Below are 22,350 nucleotides of genomic sequence, written 5' to 3'. Positions count from 1 at the left end.
CATTTTCCATCACTTGTGACAGTGCATCCTAATAATTAAAACTATCGGTTTGTTTAACTGTTTCAGTATCAAATCGTATGTCTATTCTTGGGGGCATTTCATACATGGTGATAATCATAACTTCTGTTTTCTTAATATTTATTGATAGACCTCTTTCTCTGCTTGATTGGTGTAAAGTACTGATTAAAGCTTGAAGCTTATCATGGGAGTCTGCAACAAGTGCTGGATCATCAGCACATCTGATATTATTAATACTGACTCCTCCAACCTTAATTCTTTTCCATATCTCTGAGATCTCTCTGATTCATCATTTTCTACTTTCACTGATGCCTCTTGATTCCAATATAAATTCTTTATCAATCTTAGATCCTTCCCATCGACATTTTTCTGTTCCAGTATCCTTATAAGGTCTACATGTCTAACCCGATCAAAAACCTTTTCATAGTCAACAAAACAAACATATAGATCCCTTTTCTCTTCACTTGCTTTCTCCATCAACATTCTCAAAATTAAAATTGCATTTCTTGTCCCTTTATCTCTCATAAAACCACATTGTTCATTGCCAATTTCTGGGGGAATTTTATTTCTTACTCTGTTCAAAACAATCCTTAATATTATTTTTGTGATCTGACTCATGATACTGATAGTCCGGTGTTTATTGCACTCAAGTGTTCCTGGTATTTTTGGTATTGTGATAAATGCCGATTTATACATCTGTGTTGAAGGCTCTCCATCTTCATATATTCCTTCCGCTATTTCCATTAATATATCAATGATGTAATCTCCCAGAACTACCAGCATCTCTACTGCTATTCCATCATCACCTGTCGCTTTATCGCTTTTCATTTCTTTTAAGATGCCTCTATCTCTGATCTAATCATACTTGGTCCCTCTCCGTTATCATTCAAATCTAGATATTCCACTCTATCGTCATCAAATAATTCTCCATCATATTCCGTCCATCTTTCCAATATTTCTTTTGACTCCATTACTATAGTTCCATCCGCTTTTTTTTTTATACCAGTGCTGATGTTTCTCTTCTTTTTAAAAGTAATTTCTTTCACCTTATCATACTTTCTCCGTTCATCCCTTTTATCCAAACCTTCACAAATCTCATCCATCCATTTCTCCTTTGCCTTCGTGCATTCCCTCTTAATAGTTCTATCCAGAGCTCCATATCTATCTTCATTTTTACCCTTTTGCTGCCTTCTTTCGTCCATCATTATCAAGATATCCTCTGTCAAGATTCGAGCTACAAATGTCTTTTAATGTCTAATTTGCTCTACCGCGGAATTAATATATTTTCATATATGTAAACCGAAGGGGTGGTTCGAACCCACGAGAAAACGAAATTATTATCAACTAAAAAATTCCCCTTCTGTTTACATATATGAAAATATATTAATTCCAAGGTAACGAATTAGATATTAAAGGACATTATGTAGCTCGAATAATTTATATGAATCATGGTGATGTGATAATTACCTAATTATACTATATATATATATATATATAGATATATATATATAAATATATATATATATATATATATATATGTGTGTGGTGTGATACCTTAATGTGGTGAAAGGGTTTGTGTATCACCATGACCAGCAAAGCAGTACTAGTCAGGGCCACCCATACTAGGTTGGTTTGCCGTGAGCAATCAGACCAAAGTCTCCCATCATCACCAATCTGCAGTGGCCAGCGTGGTGATGAAAAACTGGCCAAACCCCAGACATGAATACAACAACCCCATCTCGGCCCTCAGTCCCCAGCGGCAGTGGAACAACTGCCCAAGGTGGCAGTCAATTACGTCCCACTGCAGGAGCTGCTAAAAATCTCTGGACCAGAACAAGCCACCTTTGGAAACTGTACCTTGCAACGTACAATGTCAGGACTCTGTCTAGGGAAGAAAATCTGGCTGTGTTACTAAAAGAGTTGAAAGAAATAAATTGGGATATAATAGGATTGAGTGAAATTAGAAGAACTGGGAAATCTTATGTAGTTAAAAGAAGGTCATATATTTTGCTTCAGAGGACATGAAAGGAACAAAGAAAATGGAGTGGGTTTTCTTATTAATAAAAATCTTGCAGGCAACATTTAAGAATTTTATAGTATTAGTGATAGAATTGCAGGATTGATTATCAACCTAAATAAGAAGTATAAAATGAAGATCATTCAAACGTATGCACCAACAACATCCCATACAGAGGAAGAAATAAAAATTTTTAATGAAGACCTGGAGATATCTTTGAAAAAATATAAGACTCAGTTTACATTTCTTTTGGGTTATTTCAATGCTAAACTAGGTCAAAAGAAGAGGGGAAAATCAGCTGTAGGTAAATTCGGAGTAGGCACAAGCAATGACAGAGGAGACATGCTTGTAGAATTCGCTGAAAGAAACAATGTAAAAACCATAGAATGGTAAGAAGTAAAATTTGTCTAAATCTAAGGAAAGAAAGAGAAAACTAATCTCAAGAAAGAAAATAAAAGCACCCCTATAATAAGAGAAAAATCTAAGGAGTTTAGTTTAGCAATACAAAATAGGTACTCTCAGTTACATGATGAAATCGAAGCAAGTAAAGAAGAAATGAAAAGTAATCTAACAAAATTTGTATTGGAATCAACCCAAGAGATAGGTGGAAAAATTTCTAAACAAGATCAAGGAAAACTATCAGAAAACACCAAAAACTTAATAAAGAAACGATTGGAAATGAGGGTAAAATCCAAGGGAGACGAAATAGAACCAACAGAACTGTCCAAAATAATAAACAAACTCAAAACCCAAGACATTCGTAAACAATCAGACCAAAATTGAGGCAACACTAAGGAAGGGAAGAAGCATCAAGTTGCTGAAAAGAAGACTTGGAACAGGGCACAACAGATATTTGCTTTAAAGAATGAAAATGGAAATACTATTATCAAAAAAAGAGATGGAGTGATAAAACGCTGAGGATTTCTATAGAATGCTGTACAGTGGTGGATAGGAAATAACTTCGTCAATAGCAATAATGAAATACCTGAGCAAGAACCAAAAGTAGGAGAAGTAAAGAAAGCATTAAAAGGCATGAAAAGAAACAAAGCAGCAGGAGAAGATGGCCTAACAATTGATTTGATAATAGATGGAGGAGATTTCATAATAGTAAAACTCGTTGAACTTTACGCAAAATACTTGCATGAATGCTCTATACCTACAGCTTGGGAAAACTTTAATATATAAAATATTTACGAAGATCATTATAGCAGACAGGTTTTAGAAGAGGGTATTCAACAACGGACCATATCCATGTAATTAACCAGCTAAAGGAAAAATCAACAGGGTATGACAAACCACTATGTATGGCATTCGTAGACTATGCGAAAGCTTTTGATGCTCTCAAAACTTCAGTGATGAAAGCCCTTCAAAAGCAGGGAATAGATGAATCTTATGTTAGAACACAGCAATCCTAAAACTACATAAAGACCGTGAGAAATTTCCAATTGAAAAAGGAGTTATACAGGGAGAACCCCCCCCCCCCCCCCCCCCCCCCCCCCCCCCCCCCCCCCCCCCCCCCCCCCCCCCCCCCCCCCCCCCCCCCCCCCCCCCCCCCCCCCCCCCCCCCCCCCCCCCCCCCCCCCACCCCCCCCCCCCCCCCCCCCCCCCCCCCCCCCGAACCCCCCCCCCCCCCCCCCCCCCAATCTCTCCTAATTTATTCACAGTGTGCCTAGAAGAAGTTTTTAAGACTTTAGAATGGGAAAATGTAGGAAATAATATTAATGGGGAATACCTTAACAACTAAAGACTTGCAGGGAATTACAAAAGATGATAGAAGATCTGAATAGAGAAAGCAGAAATGTAGGACTGAAAATTAATATGAGTAAAACTAAGATAATATTCAATGAAAATGCAGACAAATGACGAATAGGGGTTATGGACGAAACTCTAGAGGTTGTTAATGAATATACGTACTTAGGACAGACACAAAGTGTTTCCCAGGACATGAGACCGAAATTAAAAGAAGGATAAGCATGGGATGGAGAGCTTTTGGTAAACAAAATGAGATTATGAAAAGTAAAATACCACTTTCTCTAAAAAGAAAAGTATTTAACCAGATGGTCCTACCAGTATTAACTAGTGCATCAGAAACTTGGAGCCGTACTAAAGTCTTAGAACATAACCTAATTACAACTCAAATAGCTATAGAAAGAATAATGATGGGGATAACACTAAGAGACAGAAAAAGAGCAACATGGATACAATAGCAAACTAAAGTAGAGGATATTCTAACAAGTAAGAAAAAGAAATGGGCGTGGCAGGACATATAATGAGAATGTCAAATAATAGATGGACAAAACGAATAACAGAATGGGTCCCTAGAGACTGCAAAAGAAGCAGGGGAAGGAAGAGAAGATGATGGATTGACGAGCTAAGAAAACTTCCGGGTATAGAATGGCATAGAAAGACCACAAACAGACGAGAGTGGAAGGACATGTCTGAGGCCTTTGTCCTACAGTGGACTAACTACGGCTGATGATGATGATGATGATGATGATATTATATATAATATAATAATATATATATATATATAAGTATAATAATATATATACATATATATATATATATATATATATATATATATATATATTATATATATATATCTATATATATATATATTTATATATATATATATATATTAGCGAATACCACACAGAAAATGATAGGCAGAAATCCAAGAGCTTTCGTCTTTGCTAAGACATTATCAAGGGACGAATGAAGTACACTTGGAATGAAAATTATCAGGTAAATAAGAAGATCAAGAATACCAGAAGGTTAATAGTCAAAAGGGTAAAAATTAGAGAGATAATCCAGGATTATCGGATATCACACAGTCACAAACATAAGCATAGATTTAACCCCAACAGAAACTACAATGCATCCGTATAGTCCAAAACATGGGAAAACTGAATATATTAATTTTGTTCCTTATATTTATCTACAACTTTTCTCATTATAAAGGCATCAAGTTTAAATAAGCCAAGACTTATTTGATCTGAGGAAACAAGATCAAATGATATCCCTTTTAACTGTCATTACATGGGATTAAGGCTCTTGCTTGACTCCAGTAAATAGGATGATCTAAATCTCTCATATGTACTAATAATACATTCGATATTTGCACAGTTCTCACCGAATATTGTTGCTGTTTGAAACGTTGTGAAAGAGATTTACCGGTTGTCCGTAATAGACTTTATCACACTTTTTGCAAGGAATTTCATATATGCAGCCTGGAAGATCTTTAGGAGAAATTTTTATTACTAAACTCTTGAAATTAAAATTACTGAAAACAACATTTATGTTAAAAAGCTTTAAAATTCTAGGAATTTCTAAAAACCCTTCATCATAGGGTAATTTTAGAATGTTATGCTTACTAAATTCAAGTTTGTCATTTGTTAAATTAAAGGTTTTTCTAGCTCTTTTCCATGCTACATCTACAAAAGTCCTTGGGTATTTAAGTTTCCAGGCAATATTATAAATAGTTTTAATCTCAGCGTCAATAAACTGCAGGCTACAGACACGTAAAGCCCTTAGGAACATCAAAAAAAAAAAAAAAAAAAAAAAAAAAAAAAAAAAAAAAAAAACAAAAAAAAAAAAAAAAAAACAACAACAGAGAATTTAACATTTTGATGGTGATTGGAGAAGTAATGAACAAAAGGGGCAATGTTAGTTGATTTCCGAAAGACTGAAAAGGTGAAATTTCTATAATTTCTATGGACAGTTACATCAGGAAAATTCAAATTACAATTTATTTCTTCCTTTACAGTAAATTTTATAGAAAGGACTAAATCACTGAGATTATTAAGGAATTCCTGGAGATTTTCGTGAACTGGCCAAATACAGAAAATATCGGTCGATAACGAGTGACGTGAACAAGATTGGAATGCGAAAAAGAGTAAAGTATCAATTGATAATAGAATGGTCGCGACAAGCTTACGCATCATAATATTACCGACCACGTTGATAAGATTGTGAGAGCGCAAATGACCTGGATTAATTCGGAAGCACATGACTGTGACGTCAGTGCGTTAAATAGGACATGCACATGGGAAATGGAAACGCCCAGAATAAACTAGCGTGCGTGCATTCGTGTGTTCAGTTGCATGTGTATGTCCATACGTCCGTTAGAACAAATGAATGGGATATAATCTCTAGTGTGGGAATCAATGGGGAAATTAGATGACAAACTGTCGTAGTGGTCATGAGAGACTTTGGAGATCCAAGGAGGCACTAAGATCCATTGGAAAAGGTAAAGAACATTTAAAACATGACATTTATTTCAGAGGATTGAGAAGGGAAGTGTGGTGCGACACTTAATATTATTGACGAACTTTAACATTTCATTGTCTGATAATTATGGCCTCTTTATTTCAGATGATTTCTGTTGTTGCTATTTACAAATGAATTCTCTAGACTTTTATATGACGTGCATTGATAAAGACTCAGGTAGTGGGCTGACAAGTGAGGATAAAGGGACAATTATATACATGATGCTTTCGTGGAAGAGTCACGGTGATTTAATGATGCTCTGCGGGATTTTCTTTCATTCATTTTAATCCATTCTTATGTTAGCTAATTGGGAAAATAAAAGACTATAGATTTGTATATTGGGGGTTTGAATTCGCCTATGACTTAATGATTAATTTCAGGTAGCTACAGGGAAGACAGGTGAAGGGAACAAAACCAACGTAGGTTTGGCTATCAGTCTTTTACCCCTAAACACACACACACACACACACACACACACACACACATATATATATATATATATATATATATATATATATATTATATATATATATATATATATATTACTATACATATATATAATCCAAGGTGGGTCAGGGAAAGGCACTATCCATATGCATTTTATTAAAATATATGCCGACGTTTCACAACTCATAGTTGCATTTCTAGGCTGCAAAGCAAACATGGCAATCAATAAACTAATAAGATCCGAATTACATATTATAATAAAATTAAAACATTCAGAATATAATTGATAAAACATTTACTTAAAGAACAAGCAAATGGCTGGTGACAACCTACCCAGAAGGAAGTTAAAAACATACTACTTTACTCGAGAGAGAGAGAGAGAGAGAGAAAAAACAATAACAAACATACAGACAGAGAAAAACAGCTCAACAAGACCATCAGGCAATAAACAATTGTGCGGATGATGGTCTTGCTGAGCTGTATTTCTCTGTCTGTATGTTTGTTATTGTTTCTCTCTCTCTCTCTCTCTCTCTCTCTCTCTCTCTCTCTCTCTCTCGAGTAAAGTAGTATGTTTTTAACTTCCTTCTGGGTAGGTTGTCACCAGCCATTTGCTTGTTCTTTAAGTAAATGTTTTGGAATTCAATTATATTCTGAATGATTTTAATTTATAAGAATATGTAATTCGGATCTTTATTAGTTTTAGTTTGGGGGGGGGGATTGCCATGTTCGCTTTGGCAGCCTAGAAAATGCAACTATGTGGAGTTGTGAAACGTCGGCATATATTTAATAAAATGCATATGGATAGTGCCTTTCCCTGACCCGCCTTGGATTGTTCTTCGAGCTGTTGATTCCGGAAATTGGAGTTATATATATATTTATATATATATATATATATATATATATATATATACTATATATATATATATACCATATATATATATATATATATATATATATTAAATCATGTAGGGGAACTACTACAGATCTAAGGTGGCAAAATTGGCCGAGTGTGGCGCAACTGGATTTGGTGTTAACAATGAGATATAATAATATAATTACTTTGCTTCACACAAGGATTTTAGCTATCTTCTTATCTTAAAGTTTTTATTATTTGGGAAAATGAATTGAACGTGTCCTTATATGTATTTATTCTTGATAAGGAAACTTATAACTTCTTTTCCACCTTTTGTTTTTGGGTGCTTGGACCGAGACAAACTATCCTGAAGAGGCCCTTTTCGTTCTTTGCAAGTCTATTTGGCACTAAGGGAATTTTGCATGAGTTCAATATTGTCACTGGGGCCAATCAACTCTTCAAACTGTCAATATGCTGTAGTTGCCTCCTTCACACTCACACTTGGCACTTCCTCCCCCTCCTCACTTTTCTCCCCCACTCTCTTCTACTTTCTTCTCTCTCACTCTGCTTTCTTCTCTCGCCTCTTCCCTCTGTCGAGCTGTCTTATTTCGGATGCCAACCTCTTGGTACTGCCCTTGGGTTCTTGATTTTGACTCTGGGTGTGGCCTCTTCTGAAAGAACCCTGTCTAAGTGGCTATGGCCCTTTCTTCAAAACGCCTTCCTGTCAGCTTTCCTGTACTAATTGTTAAGCTTCTCATTTGGAAACACCTCCTTGTCCATGCCCAGACTCTTGAGGGTGTCTTCGGGCATTCTTTAGGATATTCGTGGAGGCCTACTATAGGACGTCGTTAAAAGTCTGGCACTGCTGATTTGATTGGTTAAAACCAAAAGGCCTACCTTAATAGGGAGGAGTCTCAACTTCTTCCCTTAAACAAAGGTGCATTGAATTTTCCTTAGTAATATTAAGCAGAAGGCCCATGAGTTGGTCTAACCCAAATTAATTCTCGGCGCTCAAACGTGTCAGAAGATGTTAGGAAAGCCGTAGCGTCGATTAATTTCCTGTAGTGGAGGTGACATAGGTCTTCAGGAGATATAAACCGTATTCCAAGGATTCAGATTTCCTGGGCACCTGGCTGTCAAGCTTGAGTGAGAAAAGTTTCTTCTTGCACTTCGGGTACGTCGTTATCCTCCCTTAAAATCATTATTTCGTTCCCCTTTTCCTAATCCCCCTTTCCTTATTATTCATGCCTTTTCTAAGTCTTTATATCCTAACGCATTCTCATAATAATTTCTTGATCCTATAACTAACTAACACACACACACTATATATATATATATATATATATATATTATATATATATTATATATATATATATATGATGTGTGTGTGTGTGTGTGTGTGTATATATATATATATATATATATATATATAGATATGTGTGTGTGTGTGTGTGTGTGTGTGTGTGTGTATATATATATATATATATATATATATATATATATATATATATATATATATATATATATATTGTGACAAAGTGCCAAGTATCTGGTTACTACACTTACCATTCATTAATTGTTACCTCACAACAGCCAGACACCTGAACCCTCATCACAGGTACTAAATGACTGAATACTCTAAAGGCAACATTGATCCCTGGACAACTTACCAGTATTGCAGAAAATCAGACTAAGTTCATCAAAACAGGTGTGAGGTAATCTTGTAAGTAATTAAATTAATCAAAGGGCATCATTCCATCAACAACTTTAAAAGTCTAAGTATTTCCCTGATTTCAAAGTCTAAGTACTTCCCTGGTTCTAAGTCACTTTAAGTTAATGTGAAGAAACCGATCAATTACCACTCTATGTTTTCTACCTAAGTTAAATATAATCATAATTAAATATACTGGTTAGAAATGAAATACTTATAAAAATTTTAAATACAAAAATTTATTATTATACTCAAAATCATAAGTGAAATTCACAATATCAGGGAAAATTACTGTTACTTGAAAACAAAGTAAAGTTCAATTAATTCTTGAATCAATTCAGTAAAATTAAATCAAAATTAATTTAACACAAAATTCAAGAAAATTAATTCAATCAAAATTCAAAAGTGTTAGGCAATAATTGAAATTTGGAAATTAATTCACAAGTGCTAAACAACAATAAAACTTGAAAAGGATTCTAATTAAATGCAAATTAATTCACAGCTGTTGAATTTAATTAAATTGGAAACGATTAAGTAATGAAAATAACTAAGTTAACTAAAATGCGAATGCAAATGAAAACACTGAAAAATGTAGAAAATACCAAAATTGCAAAAAGTATTAATCACACAGAATATAAAATAAAAAGACACACTTCAATAAGAAAATGGATAAATGCACAAAAAATAAACACTTCAATAAGAAAATGGATAAATGCACACAAATTGAAACAAATGAAACAAAACACAAAACACAAAAATTTGCAATGTGTAAAAATGTAAATTTCACTAAACCATTGTAACTATTAGTTATTAGTTCTCTAAACCATCGTAACCAATAGTTATTAGTTTTTTACCAAACCATCATAACCATTAGATATTAGTTGCAACTAATAAAAATATAACACACTTTACCTTCTTGGTATACCAATTTTCTTTCTTTGCTTCAGCTTGTTTCACTTTCACAAAACCAGGCACCGTTACACCACACAATGTTTGTTCAGATTCCACAAAAACACTAAATAATACTAAATAAACTCTAAGAAATATCAAATCTGAAATCTACTAAGTTTATGCCGTTGACCATTTTTACATTACGTTAATAATTATCAATTATGGCGAGAGAGAGAGAGAGAGAGAGAGAGAGAGAGAGAGAGAGATGTCTGAACAGAACGTGGTTCCAAGATGCAATGAAATTCTCTTCCTTACAGAAGCTGGACAAGGAGATGGCACAAAACGTTTTGGGCAATAATTCTTTCTAGAAGCTTCGAAAAGTGACACAACTTTACAGACAAAACGTGAAATCTGCGCGTGGTTTTCAGCACGAAACCAGTTACATTCATGTACATACTAGTTCAACAAAGACACGTACCTGATCAAGACAGAAATCGAGTGATAATTAAGATTGACATGTTTTGATAACAGCACGAAGACTACCAGCTCCCTTAATCTAGAGGTGCTGAAAAGTTATTGAAACAATTCTAGCTTCGAATGGACAAAGCAAATCTCTCTCTTTTTACTATGTTATATATTCTTTTACAATATGTTATGCAAAATCTGAACACACTTTTAAACATCCTAATTCTAAGCTAGCTAGGAATCTGAAAAAATGTTGCAAACTCTATTCTAACATTTTATATAGTCAAAGAGGGGAGATATGCATTTTGAAAGAACCAATATAATATACCTCCACCCGGAAGTTTTTTTATCTCGGTGTTGAAAGTAGCAACATAATATATATATATATATATTATATATATATATATATATATATATATATATATTATATATATAATATAGATATATATATATATAATATATATATGTGTGTAAAAATAAAATAAATATATATATATATATGATATATATATATATATATATATATAATATATATATATATATATAATGAATGGCATTGTCGCTTCTAGAAAGTCGGATCTTTAATAAAAAGAGTATGGCCAGCAGACAAACTTCAAGCATTTTTCATTAAAACTGTTGTGGTGGTCTTTATTTTTTATTTCTATTCATTATGTTGCGTGGCGTACTTACGAGTTCTTATTCTTCTTCTTCTTCTGGTTCACTTCATTGTTACGGGTAATGTTTGAAAGGTTATCTGTTATATGGGCTAACCTTCATTTATCACTTGTTACGGTTGAGTTTCTTTTCTCATAGGAACATGAAATGTATTTATTTAGTTTTGGCTATGTCTCTCAGGAGTTTGATTTCGTTGTTTTGACATGGGAAACGTCCCGGGACTCTGGGCAAGTTAAAAACCACCACTTAATGATTTCTTTTTACTTTATAATTTAGAATAAGGTTAATAAGTTCACAATTACACAGTTTACACACTACTACACTACACTGGAACAGAGTGAGAAGGAACACAGCCTCCCCGTATAAGGTCTGGTTCTGAACTGAGTTTCTCTATAACTTCAAATGAGGTTTCGACCTAACTACTTCAATTAGCTCCTCCTCAAATGTCCTTTAGGACACATCCTACTTCTTTATGAATGGCTATCCTTACTTCCGGTGCCACCTCTAGATTAGTCTGATTGGTTTCGTCCCTTGACGGTAACCACCCACTGAAGGAGTCAAAGTTCAACTTTTCTGGTGAGGTTAGCACCTTACTGTTTAGAAAAAAAAGTGCCAATGTTTTGGTCTGGTTTACTAAACTGCTATTCGTGCAATCTTATGCTGCACACATCTACTCCCTTTTCTACCTTAACTTCTGGTAGATCCTTCATCACTCTACTTTCACTACATATATTCTACCAGTGGTTTTCCTAACTAAGTTTTCCCTAGCTATTTCTAGACAGACTCTTGTTGTTTCCTAACAACACTCGGCCACCTACTGGCAGTGACCTCAATGCCTAAAATTATAAAAATGATTACATGTAAAAATACAATGATGAAAGTAATCACAAATGGTTTTATTATATAATTATAGATATATATATATATATAATATATATACAATAATGCTAGTATATTAGTTACTTGAAGGCAAATTTTTAAGTAAAGACTTAATGGTGTTGAGTTTGTTAACAACTAACACTCTGACAATACATATGAAAGCAACTATGGTGAGTGCTAATAAAACAATATTTATCATGGACATGATAGGGGAAATGTCAGTCTTGTACATATGGAAAAATTGATTAGCTGCTTCAAGTTTGTCAAATGATTCTAACTCAAGTTTGGATAGAATTTGAAATACCTTGACATTAATCAAAATTATTGATATGGCTGGATCAAATTTAAGGTATAAGAAGCAAAAATGGTAGGCTTGTAGTACAAATAAATTCAAATAAACTACTCACAAGATGTCACAAAGGATTTTATATTGTTAAAACATTATCTGAGATTGATTATTCCTACAAGTGACCTTAGCTGTTACTTGATTCTGTGAAAACACTACCATTTCATCATACAAAATTTGAGCTTTGAAATCAGGACTGTAAGGGATATACTCACCATTTCTGTCATTAATTAAATCATCAATGCAATACAACTTGTAAAGTGGCTGATAAAAGCCCTGTATATTACAAACAAACTCATTGGCTTCAAGCATGATACAATCATCAAAATCCTTGTCACTTAGTTTCACCAACAGAAGTGAATTTTGTTGCAATGCAAAATGTACTATGCCTTGGTTCAAAACAATTGACTTGTTGTTTACTAGCATTGGAAAAGGGTAAATGGATATCAAGTTATTAACTTCATTATTGTTAAACGGTATCACTAATACAATGTGATCAGAAACCCTTTTTACACTGATCAAAACGCTATAGTAAGTAGAAACAAAATCGTTGCACCAGCGGTTTGGAATTGTGGGGGGGAATGATCTAACATACATTTTTCAATTACAAGGTGCAACTCACTAGGACTGATGAGGTATGGTGATAAAATGTTTTTAGCGGCTAACATTACTGCATTTAACAGTTCCTTATGATTCAACAAAAAGGTTTCTGTTTCAAATAACAACTTAGTTACATATTGTGACTTGTTTAAGTCATTTATCTCTGTAGTAATATTCTGAGCCATGTTGTTAACAAAGTCCTTTAGTTTAACAATCAAATTCTGGTTCTTGTTAGTTGCATCAATGACTTTGGTCATGATGGTACCTCGTTCTGCGGCCCACATTTCTAATTTTTCTATTCTAGCCCTATCTTTATCTACATCACCATCAGTAGCTACACCAAACAAAGTGTTTAAGGCTGTGCCAATGAATGGCAACAATGACCTTTTCTTAATTCTCTTGGGTAACACTTGACTTATATCTTCCCTAAGCTTTAATAAAATAGAATTGTTCTGGTTAGTAGACATGAGACTTTCAATTCTTCCCATTAAACCATTAAGCTCTTGTTGCTGTTCGTCTATAGCTGTAATGTTGATGGTTACAACCGCTATATCGTGTATCATCTTCACATGACCATGTTCTTTTAGGATTGCTCCCTTCTTGATTTGCAAGAGGGAGATGCAGATATCGCTCACCATGAGCCATAGTGAAATCCATTTCCTGCAAATATATTCTAAGCAGTAAACCTTATACAACAATGTTATTGACCTGTTGCACTTGGTCCTATCTTTTCCTTAAATTGTATCTCGGAGTCATTAATGCTGATGAAGTATGGGAATCATTTACGTTACTGTTTTCCTTACTACTTGACTCCTTTAAGTCTTTAAAATTCTTTAAATGTTCTTCTGACCAAATGTCGGAATGTACTATTTTAATATGGTTCCAATGTGCAACAGTTTCATTTAAAGTTGATTCATGCATTAGCTTAAATTTATTTAACTTTAATCTTTCTATTACTCTATATGGACCTTGAAATTTAGGACTTACTTTAACATTAGGTCCTTCAACTTTGTGATTAAGCACATATACTTGTTGACCTATTTTAATTCTGGGACTGTTGATTTCTTATTGTTAATACTTACTAGACTTTTGATATAACTCCTTCAATCGAGACCTTGTGCCTTTTACTGTCTCGAAAAGTCCGTCTTTGTTTTCCATGCAAAACGTAGTCCCCTTCGTAATTATAACGTATGTCTTGGTTGGAGTTTGCTTCGCACCCTAATAAGGTATTGGCATTCTTTTCTGATAAACCCATATAACAGAAAGTGTGGGGGTTTCCCCAATAGATTCATTTACAGTGTTATTAATAGTGAATTGTACGTCTTTCAGCATTAAGTCCCAATCTTCAGTCTGTGGAGTTACTAAAGTTTTCAGTACATCCTTTATCTTACGATTTGTTCTCTCAACTGCTCCATTAGAGCTTGGTTTATAAGCTAGAACCTGAACCTGAACACTTGTTTAATTTCATAAAACTCACACAATTTCTTCAAAATGTCACTAGTAAATTCTCCTGCATTATCGGATAATAATGTTTGAGGGTCATGAATGTCTAGTAATATTCTAGATTCAGAGCTTCTGCTACAGTAGTTGCTTCTCTCTTTCTGACTGGAATGATCTCAACATATCTAGTCAAGTAATCTATGAAAACTAATATCTGACGATTACCTCTAGTTGTGTTTGGAAATGGACCTACAAAAATCCATTGAAACTACTTGAAAAGGAGTTAATTGATGGATATTTCTCAAGAGGGGCTTTTACATTTACGTTACCCTTGTGTACGTTACAGATATGACAATTTTTCAACAAATCTTTTAGCATCTTCATTGCAATTCGGCCAAAAAAAATAGTTTCTTGTGACTGTTCTACATTTTTTTCTTTGGTTTTCTTTATTCCAGGATGTCCTGACACTTGTAAGAGTGTGTTAGTTACAAATACAAACGTGAACAAGCATTCGGTTCATCTGATTTTTTATATAGAATTCCATTAATTAACTGAAATTCAGACTGATCATCCTCATTTTGCATTAATTTACCCACTATTTTTCTAATGTTGCATCTTTTGCTGTTCGATCTGAACTCTTTCTAAATCTAGATCTATGATCTGACAACTAAAACGAAAGTATTAGTTGTGATTTGTTTCTCGTTTTCTTCTTGCGACCTTGACAAAGCATCTGCTATAGTGTTATATCTTCCTGGGATATATCTAAATTCTGGGGCAAATTCTAATACACCTATGAACCATCTGTTAAACTTCATATTATTTGTGAACGCTCTTTTCTTAAATAGATTACAAATAGGTTTGTGATCTGTAAAAGCACATTGACTTTATGTCCTAGCAATATATGCCTAAACTTACGTAATCCCCAATATAAAGCTAAGCACTCTCGTTCGGTAGTGCTATAATTTCTTTCTGCAGCATTCACTCTACTTGCATAATATACTGCTCTCATTCGGTTTTTCCTTGTTGCATTTAAAACTGCACCTACACCTGTACTAGAAGCATCGCAGGCTAAGTAAAATTCTTTTGATAAATCTGAATACACTAAAATTGGATTTCTTGTCATCATTTCCTTGAGTGTTTGGAAAGCTCTTTCATGTTCTGGCTTCCATTCATAAGCTACATCCTTCTTTGTTAAATCTGTTAATGGTTTGGCTATAGTGGCAAATCCTTTAAAACGAACGGCCCCGATAGTAGACCGATCATCCCAAGAAACCTTCTTAAGGCTTTCAAGTTACTTGGGGCTGGATATTTGCAATTGCCTTTATTTTTTTTTACCTTCCTGCATACGCAGTCCATTTTCACTGATGACATGTCCTAAATATTCTAATGATTTCATCATGAATTGACATTTCTTAATCTTTATCTTTAATCCTGCACTCTTTAGTCTTTCTAACACTATTTCTAATGTCTTAAAGTGACTATCCAAGTCCTTGCTAGAAATGACTACATCATCTAGGTATACTGAAACATCCTCTATGTCTCCTAAAATTTGGAGCATTAATCGAGTAAAGCTTAGTGGGGCTGATGTAAGACCAAAGGGCATGAACTTCAAACTGTAAATGTTTCCTTATGAGTACTAAAAGCTGTTAAGGGCTTGGATTCTTCGTCTAAAGGTACTTGCCAATATCCACTAAGCAAGTCTAGTGACGTAAATATCTTTGCTCCACCTAATTGAGCTAACATATCATTTATAACTGGCATGGGCATCCTATCTGGAATGGTGTGTGAATTTTAATTTTCCGATAATCTTATTTACCATTCTCCAAGTGCCATCTTTCTTTGGAACTAATAAGAGAGGTGACTTAATAGGTGCGTTAGAAGGTACTATTTACACCATCTTGTTTCATTTCTTCAATTAACTGATCTTACGATCGGTCGTTGACTTATTGGCAATCTATAGTTAGGGATATAAAATGGTTTAGTTACCGTCTTGTATTAAAATCTTATGTTGCAAAGTATCTGTTCTGCCTAACTTATCTCCTTCTAAGGCAATGACATCCGTCTATACCTTTCCAATATTTGTAATAGTTTAACTCTATTCTGAGGAAAGTCTGTATTATTTACTTCTTTATTTAGAATTGAACTCGGTTCTGTGCTAGAGAAGAATGCTTTTTCACTTAGTGTTAGTAAAGGATTATCCACTACAATTCCTGTACAAAATTCTATACCAGGTCTTAGTATTAGTCTTTTGTCTGAAAAATTCTGGACGTATGTCTCACAGTTATTACCTTTTACGTGAACTAGAGAATTGTCCATCCTAACAAAGTCAGGTAAGTTTTCATTAGTTAGCATTACATCTTTTTCATGAAAGTCTTCGTCTGCTTTAGCCCTATGACAATCTTTGGTTAGACATTGCGGGTACAAAACTACTTCTCTATTAAGCACAAATGTGACAGTATGGTCATCTGCAGTACTGATTAAACATATTTCTTCGTCATCTCGTTTCTCTGAGAAATAACAGACATCTGTTTCATCCGAACTTTCATCCAGTAGTATTGTTGAGTTTAATTTATTTCGCCTCCTTATTTAGTTGGTCCTATAACAGGTACTTAATTGATATATTTTTCTTCTTTATTTTCATCCATTATAAGATATGTACAACCAATTTCTGATTCATCTTCATACATTTGTTCGCATGCTTTAATATGTTCCGCGGCAATAAATTGTTCAGGGGCATTAAATTGTTCAGCTGCGTAAATTTGTTCAGAGTCAAAGCTCTGCTCAGAAGTCTGAGTATCAAGGCTTACATTGTTAATATTATTTATTTGTGCACAATCTATCATAGAATCCTTCCTGGCTAAGGACATTTCTTGTAAGTTATTATTTCTACCACTTTTTCCACTATTATCTGTGCTAGCATTATTATCTATCTTAGTTTCTCGGATGTTCGCTTCTCTAGAAGATGTCGTCTCAGATAAATTGATCAGATTTATGCAAGACTTTCCTTCTTCTAGCTGAAAACAAACATTTTCTCTATTTCTGCGTGGTAAATTTATTTTATTTTCTCCACAATCTAACATTATTCTACATTTCCGCATAGCCTTATATGAAAACAGCGCTTGCGTAGGATAAAACCTTTCTTCTAATACTACAAATACTTCCTTAAAAGTTTTGTCTAAAATCTCTATGTCCAGTGTGACATTGCCTAGCGCCTTTATTTGTTTTCCGGCTATTCCCTTTATAATTCTACCAGGACCTTGTATTTCTATATCTGCAAAGCCTAAATGTTTTGTTAATGTTTGTTTATCTATTATATTTACTGTACTGCCTGTATCTAAAAGGATTGAGCATGGTTTATTATTAATTCTGGTTTGGATGATAGGTAAATCTTCTTGGCATATTTCTTTATCCTTTACTGAAAATACTATCTCCTTATTTACTTCAAAAGAAAACTTGAAATTATCTTCCTGACCTACCGTAACTATTTCATTCTCATTTTCTACTGGTAAGGAAGCTTTCTTTTGTATTACCCCCTTCTGTAATTGTCACTGAGTCTGATTATTATTTTGGGGTGTATTACTTTGGGCATTATGGTTAGTATTGGTATTTCTGAACCAACAGTTTTGTGTTAGGTGACCCGTCCTATTACAATGAGAACAATACCTTGGTCGCCTACAATTCTGAGTCGTGTGGTTGGAATAACCACAATTGGCACAATTTTGTTCCTGCTTGTTATTTTGGGTTTTATTATTATCTCCGGAACTCTGATTGTGGGTTGGGCTGAACGAATTTGGATTATTATTGCTTGGATTTCCTCTATACTGTTGAGGCCTATATTTACTATTCTTGTTTGCTTGGAAAAATTTCCCATTACTATACCTTGGATTATTCCTAGGATCTTGTTTTCCCTGTTGTCTATGCTTGATATTTCTAGATCTGTCTGGGACACTATCTGTCTTTCTTTTGGAAATATTTCTATTCCTACTAGGGTTTCCATTATTTACAAAACCTGTAAATTCTTTGCCAGATTTAGTACCCTTTTTACACATTTCCTTTTTCATAAATCTTTAAAGCTGCTAGACTATCCTGCTTAGGAATCAGGATCCTGTTTCTTAAAGACTCGTTTTGTTTTTCTTCTTCCCCGATAGTGTCATATACTATACCATGAACTATGTAATTCAAAATCTCTTGCATCTGACTAATCCTTTGTGTCACGACTAAATGCATCACGATCGCCAATAACTACGCCGGCTCGTTTCAAATCTGTGGTTAAGTTACGGATCGCGTTTTCGATGTCGGTATGTAAGTTTGCAATACTATCCCCATCGTACTTCTGATGCAGGAACCTTGTGAGGTTGTACCACTGGTCCAACTGATTAACAGGCTCCCAAAGTTCTAGGCACACCTTCTTAAATTCAGCGAAGGTCGGAATCTCCTGAAACTTAGCGGACGTGAGAGTGCGATGTGCATCTCCCCGTTCTGAACTAACATAAAGTAACGCATCATCTATTTTCTTGCGTTCATCGGTAATTCCACTAGCTGAAATTCGACTTTCAGTCTCTGTTATCAATGAGATACTGTAAATGCTTCTAACTTAATTTTGTCAGGATGACCCCTTTCTACATTACCGCAAAAGCGTGTAGCCTGTGTTATTACAGCGGCCTGTGCCATTCTAGAGTACCTAGTTTGTACTTGCAATGGGTTAGTAATGTTATTATGGTTATTAACAATCACACTAGTCGTGGGTCTATTTGCTTACTGGAGCTCGGTATACTGTTGGACTTCGACAAATGCGATCGTGTGGAAAATTATGCGTCTGAGTATTTAATCTCGAGCGTCTGTCAGGAGTTGGACGTAGGCTATAATGACTCGGGTCGGGAGTTCTGCTTCTTTGTAACCTAGTAATAATTTCGTTAAAGTTTTATGCATATCACAGCATTAGACTAGATACAATTTAAAAAAATAGATGCATTGTTGTACTTACATTATCTTCATACTGAGTCTGTCTTCCTTATTGCGATTCCTAGATATCCTATCTGATCTTATTTCTTAGTGTTTCCTTCCTTCAATCTGGAAAAACATTAACATTAGTGTATGCCGTTATTCCTTATTCACACCACTGCACTTTGTGAACTGAATGACAATATCTTTATTGTTCTAGATTTATCACAATCAATGAAGGAAGAAAGAAATTTATTTTATTATTTTATTTTACAACTTTACGGCAAAGAAAACTTTTATCTCTAAACTACTTGTTATGAATTATTTTATAAAAACATTTTTATATTACTTCAGTGTGTGATAAATTTTCTATTTTGATTTATTTTCAGACGTTAATCTATCAGGATACTTTAAACTTTTCTTCTTGTTGCTGGTTGCCGATCACTTCTGCGTCGCCGTCCGGCTCTGCCTCTGTTTCACTTGTTGCGGCGTTGTCCGTGCGCTGCCTCTGTCGTCGTTCACATCACGGTTGCAGTCCTCTGCGCTGCCTTGTCCATGGGAAAAAAAATCGAAGCGATGTATGAAGAAATAGGCGCTATCTCAGGATTTATGATAGTTTAGCGCTCACAGGTTGATTGAAGAAATCCGTCGTCAGTCCTCGCTGCATTGTATTCAATCTTCTTTTATCCGCCTTAATGCGTTTTTGCGTATTCCTTTGTCGAGTTTATGGCTTAGGAATGCGGCTATCCTAGTTCAGTATTCTTCGTAGAAATTCACAGCGTTTCGTCGCTCAGTTTCGTTCGCCCTTTCAGCAGAATCGGAGTGTTGTTATGTCTACGCTGTTCGGAGTTTTCATTATTTTTCGTTGCCCTTTTTCTTTTTCTTCGTTCTTCGAGTTATTGAACTCGGAATTTCTTCTTTTTAATTGTAAAGTTCGTGCCTGGTTTTCTTGTATGTTTCTGACGCTTAAGTATTAGCGCTCTTTTATTGGCAGTTTTATATCTTCCACTCTGTTTAATTTTCCACTGTGTGTGTGTGTGTTTTTATATCAGTTTTTTTTTTTGTTTTTTTTTTTTTTGCACTTAGAATCCCACTACCGCTGTTACCACTTATGTTGTGGGATCTTTTATTTTTATTCTCTTCGTTATGTTGCGTGGCGTACTTATGAGTTCTTATTCTTCTTCTTCTTCTGGTTCACTTCATTGTTACGGGTAATGTTTGAAAGGTTATCTGTTATATGGGCTAACCTTCATTTATCACTTGTTACGGTTGAGTTTCTTTTATATAGGAACATGAAATGATTGGATTTAGTTTTGGCTATGCTCATCAGGAGTTTGATTTCGTTGTTTTGACATGGGAAACGTCCTGGGACTCTGGGCAAGTTAAACACCACTTAATGATTTTTACTTATAATTAGAATAAAAGTAATAAGTTCACAATTACACAGTTTACACACTACTACACTACACTGGAACAGAGTGAGAAGGAACACAGCCTCCCCGTATAAGGTCTGGTTCTGAACTGAGTTTCTCTATAACTTCAAATGAGGTTTCGACCTAACTACTTCAATTAGCTCCTCCTCAAATGTCCTTTAGGACACATCCTACTTCTTTATGAATGGCTATCCTTACTTCCGGTGCCACCTCTAGATTAGTCTGATTGGTTTCATCCCTTGACGGTAACCACCCACTGAAGGAGTCAAAGTTCAACTTTTCTGGTGAGGTTAGACCTACTGTTTAGAAAAACAAGTGCCAATGTTTGGTCTGGTTTTACTAAAACGCTATTCGTGCAATCTTATGCTGCACACATCTACTCCCTTTTCTACCTTAACTTCTGGTAGATCCTTCATCACTCTACTTTCACTCCTATATTCTACCAGTGGTTTTCCTAACTAGTTTTCCCTAGCTATTTCTAGACAGACTCTTGTTGTTTCCTAACAAACTTTATTTTCATCCAACGCCTACGTTTCGGGATACAAATCCCATCATTCAGGGTGGGATAAAAACAAGGAAAAAGTTAAAATTCTATACATTAAATCAGACTAAAATGGGGGCACAGTAATTATGCTTATTTAAAAATACTATATATAGATATATATATATATATATATATATATATATATATATATATATATATATATATATATTATATATATATATATATATATATATAATAGATTAGAATTAACAATATATCAGTGAAATTCGAATTATATATATAAAAGTAAGACGGTAACTAATTGAATAAGAGATCGACAGTAAAAAGCAAAGCTACTTCAAAATAAATAAACAAACAAAACACTTAAAAAACACAAACCACACACCGGTGAACAACTAAGAAAATTTAAGAAAATTACGTTTATTTACTAAAAACAAAGGAACAAGAAAACGATTGAAAAAAATCCGAACCCAACAGGCCAAAAAAATGTTTTCGTATATGATTACAAAAGGAGAAACATTAAAAGATATATATATATATATATATATATATATATATATATATATATATATATATATATATATCCTTCTCGCCTTTGTATTTGCCTCTCCCCTTTTGTCATAAATAAATAATAATTCAGTCTTATCTATACTTCTGTACCGGTGAGTTCTCGTTTCGCTATTTTTTGCTTTGTGTCCGCCTTTATATATATATATATATATATATATATATATATATATATAATATATATATTATATATATAAATAATAAAACTGGAGGCGGACAAAGAAACAAAAAAATAGCGAAACGAGAAACTCACCGGTACAGAAAGTATAGATAAGACTGAATTATTATTTATT

At 34.3% G+C, this 22,350-nt stretch overlaps 1 protein-coding gene across 1 annotated transcript; it reads right to left on the bottom strand.

Annotated features, from left to right (window-relative positions):
- Window positions 1-851: 851 nt before the first annotated feature.
- LOC135213876 (uncharacterized) lies at window positions 852-20,563 on the bottom strand. Its single transcript, XM_064247976.1, has 5 exons — window positions 19,902-20,563; window positions 19,596-19,681; window positions 13,167-13,831; window positions 12,165-12,182; window positions 852-1,237 (listed from the first exon to the last, which is right to left on the bottom strand). The coding sequence occupies exons 2-5, from the start codon at window positions 19,604-19,606 to the stop codon at window positions 852-854; spliced, it is 1,080 nt and encodes a 359-aa protein (XP_064104046.1). The 5' UTR covers window positions 19,607-19,681; window positions 19,902-20,563.
- Between the last annotated feature and the right edge of the window lie 1,787 nt (window positions 20,564-22,350).

The sequence above is a fragment of the Macrobrachium nipponense genome, chromosome 43, assembly GCF_015104395.2.
Source record: "Macrobrachium nipponense isolate FS-2020 chromosome 43, ASM1510439v2, whole genome shotgun sequence".
Taxonomy (NCBI): domain Eukaryota; kingdom Metazoa; phylum Arthropoda; class Malacostraca; order Decapoda; family Palaemonidae; genus Macrobrachium; species Macrobrachium nipponense.
The sequence above is the reverse complement of the archived record's forward strand: the minus strand, read 5'-3'. Positions and strand labels throughout refer to the sequence as shown.